Raw genomic sequence first — 11,173 nt, 5'->3', positions numbered from 1 at the left:
CCTAGCTAGCTCTAACTAGTGCCAGCTGCTTAACAGGTAAAATATTAAATCCTAATGCTGTCTTCAACAAAAAAACTTAATATCTATTGTGAACTAAAGTCATGAACACATTGCCTCATCCATCCATCCATCCATCCATCCAGTCTTCCACTTATCTGAGATCAGGCCCCTCCCAAGCGACATCCTCCAATTCCTTCTGGGGGATCCCAAGGCGTTCCCAGGCCAGAGAGGATAAATAGTCCTTCCAGTGGGTTCTGGACCATTCCCCGGATTTTATCCTAGTGGAATGTGGGTGGAAAACCTCCAAAGGGAGCAGTTTCAACATCACTGCAGACGAAGCCCCAACACGTTTGTCCAGCTCCCTTTTCAGCCTACCATAACCCGTCAACAAGACACCAAGATAAAACTCCTCGAACTGAGATGTCACCCAGTAAAAAAGGTTCAGTGAAGTTTAATCAGGCTGTTGTTTCAAAATGGCTCCTTCTTCTAACCCAGCAAATAAGTCACAATTCCTGGTCTAAACTTTCCAAACTCTTATACAGCATAGCATTTGGGTTAAAGATATAATCCAGGATTTTTGCGTGTAACCTTTAAGCTTTTAATGTGCATCTAATCCAAGATTTATAATTACTGCTGCTTTTTAAAGTATCCTGAGATTCAGTTTAGAGAAGAGCTGTTTTTTTCCTTCCTCTGCTCCATGCAAGGCTTATAATGACAACGACTTTAGTTCACACTAGTCTGTAGTCATTTAAAATAGCAGGAGCATTTTACTCACTAAGCAGTTAGCAAAAACTGGGCTGCATCTGATTAACATCCACATGTTGACCAGGCAACACGGAGCATCTTAGAAGTTCTCAGAATGTCTAGTTTACCTTTGTATGGCTGACGATCAACAGGGGCAATTTTAGCTGTGTAAATTCAATAATTAGATCCATAATGGAGTTTTAAGCAAAGATGCACTGCAAAAATGAATTATGGAGGCAATAAATATTAGCCATTTAAAATGTACATTTTAATCTTTTTTTTCCAGTGACTCAGCCTACCAAAAAAATAAATAAAAGTATTCTCATTCGCTGTCCTGTGCACAACAGTATTGATTTGGGTTGGCAAATCAATGAAAGTAGAAGGTTCGTAAAAGTTCCCACATGTTGTGCATCTTTAAAAATATATATTTTAACAGGGAAAAGAAACTAATTGAGAAAAATATTCAAATTGTTTCTCCCCCTGACATGGAGAGCGGAATGGTGCTCCCTGGCTGCCGTAGTTGTGCCAAACAGATTTGCTTTACCATGGGGGAAAGCCTCCCTTGACGCCCAACCCCTGGTGATTTACTTTACTGCAGTTAAGGTACTACGCACACTGCTGCCAAACATGAAGGGAGGGGAAGAGGAGAAGAGGAACGATTAAGGAAAGAGTGAGAGAAAGAGAGATAAGCATAGAGGCAAAAAAGACAAAAAAAAAAAACAAAGAGACAAAAATAACACACCCTGACAAGCAGCTCTTACTAAGAAAAATAACCTTAACATTTATTTAGAATTTAACAGATTTAGTTGATTAAACACACTATAAAATCGTCGGCATGTGACTAATTTGCGTGAATCATTGAGCAGTTTAACGTGCATCCTTTCTTCTCAGAAACATATTGAAACCACCTAAATGAAATTAGCGCAAATAGTTTCGAGATTTTTATTGGTTCCGTTCTAACGGTTGGTTTTATTAGTGTGCACCGAGAACGAAGATAAGATCACTGGTTATACAACAAGAGCTGATTTTCTTCTCCAAACGTTATTGTTTGTCCGCAGGAAGTCTTGAGGGGGTTGTCCTCTATTATTTGTTGGTTCACTATAACGCAGAAGAAACCTGAAAAACAGTTAAAACCCAAAAAAATGACTCGTTTTTTTCAGTCCTCTCTTTGGCAGCCTCGTTAGGTATTAGTCCCCTGCACTGAAAGCCTGACTCAAACCTACGAGCCAACCATGTGTCACTAAAATAACCATTCTCTGCATACCCAAAACCCAAAATAAATCAATTTTAGCTGCTAGGTTTGAACCTAGCACATTTAGGGTGTATGCAATAACTTCTCACGCACTCAATTTGCAGATGGAAAATGAAGAGCAAAACCGACAGGCTGCTACATTTACGCACGGGACACATTATGTTTGAGTTGACTTTGCGCTAATGTAGCCAAAGCATGTTGTATTAACCTTGAAAAAGTGGCACAAAAATTATTATTTCTGTTCCAGTATAGGCTAACTAACTATATATATATATATATATATATATATATATATATATATATATATATATATATATATATATATATATATATATATATATAAGTTTTGAATGTCACCTTAGGGCGACAATGAGTCAGATTTAATGTTTAAGCCGTTCTACCGAGTCACCTTTCATTTCCCGTCACTAAAGCTTTTAAAACTGACCCCCGCCAAATAGCAATTCTTAATTTCCACTGAAACCGCTTTCTCGCTGCCACGGTGGACTGCTCCCGCGTTCAGCAAGAAGAAGAAAAAAAAACACATATTACGCCTGGATGTGCGCCACAATGAGCCCTTAATTGGCTGAACACATGTGTTCTCGACGTGCCTCTGTAACTAAGCTGGCCCGGGCTCCTGTGATCTCTGGAGCAGGTACTTCAGGAGACCAATTGGCAGGAGCTCCGGTCCAATCAGCTCCCTTCCTATAGCGTAAAGCCACTTGGGAGAGCGTTGAGGGTGCTTTTTTTCCCTCCTCTCGGTGCGCATTTGTACACAGACGCCCTCTGGGAGCGCACAGACTTGCAGCACTGTTGAGTTTTGTAGCAGCATCTTCAGAGGGCTAGATTGTGTAGGAGATCCCCCCCTCCTTCCGTGTCACATTCCATCCCTTGGACACCCCACCATCTTCGGTCATAATGCAACTCTAAACAGCGAGAGGACGTTAGGAACGACTTTCCACTTTCTGTTGCGTGTTATTCCTGCCCAGAGATGATGTTCTCTTCTGCGGGGAAGCGCTGCTTCACGATAGAGTCCCTGGTCGCCAAAGAGAGTCCCCTGCAAGCCGAGGATCCCATCCGGCCGACGGCTTTGAGCTACTCGAACCCGACAACAGATGCCTTAATGAACGGTTATCAGGCTCCCCCGGCCAGGCCTCTCTACCAGAGCCCAGAACTGGTGTTCCCGGAGACGGTGAACCACCCGTCCCTCACCGTGGCCCCGCACCAGCTCGGGGGCTCCCACCTACAGCACCCGCACTTCTTCGGCACGCAACATCGGGACCCGCTCAACTTCTACCCCTGGGTGTTACGGAACAGATTTTTTGGACACAGATTTCAAGGTACGACCAGAAGAAGAGACGGGAGAGAGGTCGCGCTGGGACTTTGGGTGGGCGCAACCAATAAGTTTGTGCGTAAAGATGTCGACCCGTAGGAGACTATTTCCTTTAGATAACCTTGTTTTATTTATTTATTTAAACTTTTTTTACGGCGAGTGATTCTTGTTGGTTTGGTGTTCATGAAGACATCTAACCAGGTTAAATGAAACAGCGCTGAGGGCAGAGGAGCGTTGCCGAGACCTGGAAGCTGCTGCACCTCTTAAATCACAGCGGGGGGAAATTAATTTATTTCGTGTAACGCTTCTCGTGTCAGGGACATTCTCTGTAAAACACTACCACTCAGATTTACCGCTACTAATAATGATAACAATAATGCAGCAGTTTATAGCCTACATAATTACCCGTAACATATTTTAATATTTTAGTATTCAAAGTCTGTTAAAATTTGTGGAGGGATATCGAATATATTGTTTTCTATTTTGCATTTTCTTAATCTTGCCATAAACAGATTAACAAACAAAAAAAGAAAGAAAGAAAGAGAAAATAGAAAAAAGACTATCCTGTTTCTGAGTTGTGCCCGCTTTCACACGGATAGGCATCCGGATTCATTAATGGGAATTAATGCGGAAAAATAAGGAGAGATAGTAATAGATTTTGCATTTTGAAATGGCATTAATTTTCAATGAGATTGAATTCGTATTACACAATTACATCAAATTTTTATTTTATATTTCCCCCTCTAAAGCCAAAACAACGTTTACAATACTCCTGTCCTCCAGGTAGTCTGACTAATTTACGGTGCTATATTATTTATTTCCGTTTCCACAGACTCAGCGCAATTTCGAGATTTTGGATTTCAATTAAGATAAAAAAAAGCCGATGTTAAATAAGACTTAGACGTAGTGTTTAAAGGTTGAACCTTTAAAGACTACATAAAGGGTGAAATACCATGTCAAAAATAATCTCAGCAACACGTCCAAACCAAAGAGTGTCTCCGGTACCAAGAGCACATTGTGTTTCCGTCGTTCCATCAAGTGGCTGTTTACGGTTGGCCTTTGATTTTGCTTTGAAGTTAGACTTTTTAGCCTGCAGGTCCAACACAAATTCAGCTTTAACAAATGAGTTGACAATAATACTTGATCTGCCCAGCTGGATCACTTTCAGACGCAATTACGCGTTCATTTTGGACATCCTCTCATGTTTATAACCCCGTAATCTCATGTTGCTCACACTACATAATCCTGTTTTCCTAGAAAACCCATGACACTATTTAAAAATAATAATAGATTAAAATAGTATACATATATATATATATATATATATATATACACCACCAATTTAAGCCCTTAAAAAACTGGACGACTTGCGAGGGAGGCAAGAGAAAAGCACTATTGTAAACAGGCTGGTCCGTAAATGGGCCGCGCCATGAAGCAAGTGGGAGCAGGAGCGCAAAGTGACGGGGGACCGGTTCTGTTCTGGTGAATGATGGATGAGTGATGATGAGGATGAGATTATTATAGATTATTTATTTCACAATTAACAAAGTTTATAGCTACAGAACTATTTATGCGAGGAAGTTTTATGATGCCTCGGTTTCCCCTCCATCATTTAATCATGATTTATAGGCTATAACCCCAACGAGCCCTGGACACAAGGTTAAGGTTCTGGCGTATTTAGCCCAAGTGTCGTGTTCTCACTCTGCCGCCAGGCAACGACGTGTCCCAGGACAGCCTGCTCCTCCACGGGCCCTTCGCCCGGAAACCCAAGCGCATCCGGACGGCCTTCTCTCCGTCGCAGCTGCTGCGCCTGGAGAGAGCCTTCGAGAAGAACCACTACGTGGTCGGAGCCGAGAGGAAGCAGCTGGCCAACAGCCTGAGTCTGAGCGAAACTCAGGTAAGACTGGTCTACACTCTGTTTTTTTTTATATATATTTTTTATCTTATATAATTTAAGCTAACATTGAGGTTCGGGGGAATAGAAAAATAATTTAAGATCCATCACTCATTCAGTTTATTACAGAAGGAAACACGTTTAAACGAGTTCACTTTGTTGCTCAAATTAGTGCTAAAACTTAAATAACAGGCTTTTTAAAAATCCATAAATCGGTGTTAAATGTCTGGTTGATACAATTAACTTTATTTATTAAGAGCGCCTCATACAGCAATAGGGTACCGAAATTAAGCCCATTTGGGTTCAAACGTGCATCAGTCTGTGCGTCATGCAGAGGTAACAGTCACACAACCATTTCGGTTTTATTTCTTCCATCTCAGATTTTACACACCGGGGAACAGAGAAATTATAGAAATATTTGACTCATAATAGACAATACTGGCCTCTGGCAGTTACTCTACCATGTTTAATAGTTCATTAGTGTGAGAGGTGTGATAAACAATAAGCTGGAACACATGACATTTTGTGCAAGAAGATGCAGAGTGAAAATATGTTTCACAAATGTTAATGTCTCTCCAAGTCTAATACCAGACAAGCAGCACCTCCTCAGCAAACTCTGCGCACACAGCGCTGTGGGGGACAGTAATCACAAGCAGGTCTGACCCAAGTTTAAAAAGAACATTTCATCTGACACCGAGGCTCTAAAATTATGTCCCCGATTTTTAGCAGTTATTAAAACTTTGAATTTGACAAGCATATAACAAGGTACATATATGATGTGTCTTTGCAAGGGATTTAGTTGTGGTCTTAAAAAAAAAATCTGTTGTCTTAAAAAATGTGTATTTGCCAGCCTGTACTCTTCAGTAAAAGCTTTTGAAAAAATGTTCCCGTCTGCAATGTACTGAGAAACTAATAATAGCTATGCAAGAAAACCAAGAGCAAATCATTACGTCTAGATCATAGATGTCAGTATTGCCAGGGGAAAATAAGATAAGATAATAAATCAAACAAAAGATTATACATTTGTTTTTTAAAGACTGACCCAATGAAGATTTTTTTTTATTTCATTCTGAAACGTCCTCTGTTTTGAATACCAGGGATCTATTTTCTATTTACACTATATTCTATGTCTCTCTATCTACACTATTCACAACAATAACATTGATCTTAGTGGCTTTGTTCCTTAATAAAGTAAATAGTAAGAAATACTGATGTTTAGGTCTAATTGGCCCACAGAACTGTCAATTAGAACAGACCTTATACAGACTTATGGTTGAATTTCTTTTTCAGTCAAGAACAATATTACTTTATTTATGTAATAATTGCAATAACATTAAGATGCACATAGAAAAAAACAGCAAAACTCAAATAAAAAAAACATATATACCTATAAAAAAGACAGAAAAGATAAAAACATAAACACAAGACATTTTAAAAATGATCAGAAGAGATCAGAATAAAATGAAACCAGTCAAATAAAAATACAAAACCAATAAAGGACAACAACAAAAACAAGAGTAAAAAAACATTAGCATTTAAAATAAAAATTAACAGAATAAAGGGAAAATCTCTAACATCCAATTAAAACACTCAAAACAATGCGAGGTAAAAAAATAACTATAGGAGTACAATAATAATAATAATAAAAAACTAATGCCAAAATGTAAAATTAGATAAAAAATTATGAGTAAAGGCAAAAAAATGAAAAACCTAAATAAAAAAAGATCAGAATGAAGATAAAAATATAAAAATTTAAACTTTTTGATGAAGACGCTGTAAAAGCATGACAGAGACAAATGCTCATAAAAAAGGATCATCTCTGGAAAATCTTAACTGATCATGTCTTCTTAATTTTGGACAATCATTTATTTTTCTTTGGTGTACAGAGCAAATTCTGGATCCCATGAAAATTATTTTATATTTACCCTGTATTAACCCCAGGACCTATAGGAAAATATCCGTGAAGACATCATTTAATGTGATCCTTATGATGAAAACTGACACCTGAGCTGAGAAACAGAAAGGCTATTAAAAAGAAGCTTTTAAAAAAACGGTAGATTAAAAATTAGAGAAACATCCAGTTTGGTAAATTAACTAAAGATTATTTAATGTTTGGTGCAAAAAAAAAAAGTGCTTTATTTTTTTATGCACCAAACAAAAAGTGCTTCACTTTTCACCCCCAGGGGTTAAATCCATCCATCCATCCATTTTCTAAAACAACTATCCCTTGTGGGGTGGGGTTAAATCCAAACTCACTAAAAGAATCAATTTCTAAAGCAAATGGAGATTTCCTCTGACTGGCCTGTTCTCCCCTCTTCAGGTGAAGGTGTGGTTCCAGAACAGACGAACAAAGTACAAGCGGCAGAAGCTGGAGGAAGAGGGCCCGGACAGCCAGCAGAAGAAGAAGGGGAACCATCACATCAACAGGTGGCGCATCGCCACCAAGCAGGCCAGCTCCGAGGACATCGACGTGACCTCGGAGGACTGAAAAGCCCCGGGCCAAGCTGCTCCAAACTTCTGACGCATCAGAGGACCAACACTATTTATTATGTAACATTATTAAGCGTTGTTAGACTCATTAGAGGGAGACCCGAGGACTCCACGTGATCACTACACGTCTTCATCGAGGTGGTCCACCCAGTGAGTGTGGACATCTCGCTCCGTGACATCCGTGCTCAACAGCAGAGGACCAGGGAAGATCCTAGCATCCTTTCATCATGGCTGTGGAGGAAAGTCATACTTTACCATGGTGCTTGTTTTACTTTGTTTTGGGTTTTTTTTTTTTTTTTTTGTACATAGGCCAGTAATGAAGGTCGTTTTAACAAGAAGCTAATCGTTTTATCATCTCCCCCCCCGAAATATCCACTTAGATCATTTAAATCTTAGAGTCCATCCTTCACTCTTTCAGCTGTGAACCGCGCCAAAACAAATTCACCCCTGAAAAATAAAGCGTTTGTCGTTAGGCTGCATCTCTGATTCCTTCAGTGCTGGTGAACGGAAGAAAAGATCTCAAAGACCCAAGCTCCTCTTGACTTTGTGTTTTTCGGGAGGTTCCAAGCGCCTGGTTCTCCTGCTGGTGAAGATTCCTCCCAGAGGAGCAGCTGTGCGGGGAACCTAGGGCAGCAGACGGGAAGCTGACGTCGGGGCAAGCTGAGTCCCATCGTCGACGTCTTTGACGATGGGACAGATGATGTCCCCTGGTTTGTTGGCGATTTCACGAGGCATGTATGGAGACGCACGTTTCAAAGCACAGCATGTAATTACAAGCAGAGGGCTTGGAAATAAAAAACATTTTTGAAAAGTGTTCCTCTGGCATGGGTGTGGGTGGCTGTGTGTTGTTTTAATCGAGCCGCTCCATGTGCCGGATTTCATTCCCAGCAGCTCCCACGGCTACAGATTTCCCTCCTGAGGTTCGTGCTCTATACTGTTGAGCGGCTGCGTGTGCAGGTTAGAGTGAAACGTGCCGCCGCCCGGTGTTACTGGTGGGAAAACCCTCAGAGCTCCGTGCCACGCAGGTGCCGACAGGGATACGGATTCAGGAGGATCAGGGGAGGCAGAGCCGTGCCAGACTGATTCAATTTGTCACGTTTTTTTTTTTTTTTATGTGGTGGGCTGAGGCAAAGCAGATCATCATTGTCAAATAGAAGGAAATTAATATGGGGTATCCAAACTTTCCTTACAAATAAGCAGAGAACAGTGTGTTGAACGTGTGCGATCAGCGTCCTGTAGTCAGACAGCTGAATAAAATCCATTGCGATTATTTAAAAGGCACCCAGTCAGTAAAAAGCCTGTCTGTGTGTAATTTCATTTCGGTATGAATCCAGCTGTTCTTGGAGAGGCCTCACAGGTTGTCGTTAGAGAACGCCAGAGTAGAAACAAGAGCAAGGAGCACAGCAGACAGGGTCAGGGAACAAGGAGAGGGGAACCTTAAGGCAGGATCAGGCTATAAAACAATGCCCACGTTGAATCCATCACCAGCAAACGGGATGGGGATGGGTAGCCCTGCAGACCTATAGCAAGACATGGCCCGTCAACCTAAACTGGCAGGCCAAGAAGGTTTTAATAACTTTGGATGAGATGCAGAGGACCTCGGCTCAGGTGGGAGACCGTATTGATGGGACAGTTATTTGTGCGCTCCACAAATCTGGCTCTTGTGGAAACGTGGCAAGAAAAAGACGCCGTTAAAGAAAGCAAAAGAAGTCTTGTTCGCAGTTTTCCACAAGCCATGTAGGGTACACAACACACACCTGGAAGCTCTGAAAGCTTAACGTTGTGGCCCACATGTTACAAAAAAAACAAAAACACTACGAGTGGCAAATAAAGACTCACACTGCACCTCACCATCAACACACCGTCCTAACGTGGAACCTTGGTGGAGGCGGCATCATGCCGGGGAGATGCTGTTCTTCAGCAGTAGACGGGGAGCCGTTCAGTCGTAGGGAGGAGGGGTGGAGGCGAATACAGGAGTCTCCAAGTAGAATGGGTGAATGCAACTTCCTTCCAGTGTCGGGTAGGGATGCCCCCATCCACTTTTTTTCCCCCACTTCCGATCAAATCCCGATACATAATTTGGATATCTGCCGATACCGATACTATTCCAATACCAGAGGTCTGTTTACTTTAATATTATATGAATTTGTTTTTAAGAGGCTGTATAAAACTCCTCCCTACCAGAAAGTATTTGAACAAATGTAAGACTATACCAAAAGACAACTTGAGACAAATGTGCCACTGTACGGGCTTCAAATTGACCGTATTCAATAAGTCCAAGAAATATACCCATAAAGGATAAGCTTTCCTGCTGGTCAAAAGTTTCTTAAGCAAATTTTATTTTAATAACTTGGGATTTTCAGAAAAGTGCGGGAACTGTATGAATTTGGCACAAGAAATGTAGGAAAACGGTGAGCTCTACTAGGAAGTACACGGAGCGTCCACGCACAGTTAGCATCCAGCTAGCGGAGCAGCCGTTTGAGCAGAAAACATTAACGCACAGGCGCAGCTTATGGATCGGAATTTTCCGACCTTTAATATATATTGTATTGCATAATGCAGTAACCGATTCAGCAGTGATCTGCCCTCAAGAAACATCAACCCAAATGACCCCGAGGCCTCCGAGGAGAGCTGAGGTCTGACTTAGGTGTCTCGTTTTGTAAGCTTAATGGCACGAAGAAAGAGGAGGGAAAAAGGGAGCATGTAGAGGTAAAATACACTGCAAAACGTGCCCCCCCCCCCTTTTTTTTTTACCAAGCTGCACACTGCATAAGGCATCTGGAGGTGTGAAGGGGTCACATGGCTTGTTTTGAGTTTCTCAGGACATCCTATACTTACTGCAGGTGCAGAAATGTGCTGAACGGATGCGCCGGCTTATCTAAACAAACAATGTGCTCTGCAGCTCACCCCGACAGTCACGGCTCCGTAACGCTTCTCGTGAAGCAGCTTGGCTAAGACCCGTCACCTCTTGGTTTGGTAAAAGATTAGCACAATTAAAGGGGAAGCAGCACCTCTTTGTTGTCTGTTAGGGTACGAATTAGGTGGAAAAAAAAAAATCACCCTCGCCTCCCTAAACGCTGCCTCTCCTGTCTGCCGAGTCAGCAGGAAGGAGACGGAGCAGCGAACCAGGGTGAGAAATGAGAAACTCTCCAGAGGAGCAAAGAGGTGCAAGTAGGAGGAGGAGGAGGAGGAGGAGGGGGGGGGGTGGACAAAGGGGCTCTGCTGTTGTCGTTGAAACAACAATTAGTTTAAGGAAATAACACCTGTAATTTCTGCAAGGAAGATGTTTCAAAAAGCTGGTTTAGAAACATCCCTGTCCATTAATTACATTACAGATCCCAATGTGGCACTCGCTGCTTTTGAAGGTTTTTAAAAGTCTAATACTTTACCAAAAAGAATAAAATAAAAAAAAAAAGCAGAAACCAGATGCATTTCTTAGAAGTCGACTGTTTTTTAGATATTT

At 41.4% G+C, this 11,173-nt stretch overlaps 1 protein-coding gene across 1 annotated transcript; it reads left to right on the top strand.

Moving 5' to 3' along the window:
- The first annotated feature begins 2,736 nt into the window (after positions 1-2,736).
- emx1 (empty spiracles homeobox 1) lies at positions 2,737-8,521 on the top strand. The gene is made up of 3 exons (XM_012872125.3): positions 2,737-3,333; positions 5,039-5,223; positions 7,541-8,521. Exons 1-3 carry the CDS (start codon positions 2,985-2,987, stop codon positions 7,706-7,708), a joined length of 702 nt encoding a protein of 233 aa, XP_012727579.2. The 5' UTR covers positions 2,737-2,984; the 3' UTR covers positions 7,709-8,521.
- The last annotated feature ends 2,652 nt before the right edge of the window (positions 8,522-11,173 follow it).

This window comes from Fundulus heteroclitus, chromosome 19, assembly GCF_011125445.2.
Source record: "Fundulus heteroclitus isolate FHET01 chromosome 19, MU-UCD_Fhet_4.1, whole genome shotgun sequence".
Lineage (NCBI taxonomy): Eukaryota > Metazoa > Chordata > Actinopteri > Cyprinodontiformes > Fundulidae > Fundulus > Fundulus heteroclitus.
The sequence above is the reverse complement of the archived record's forward strand: the minus strand, read 5'-3'. Positions and strand labels throughout refer to the sequence as shown.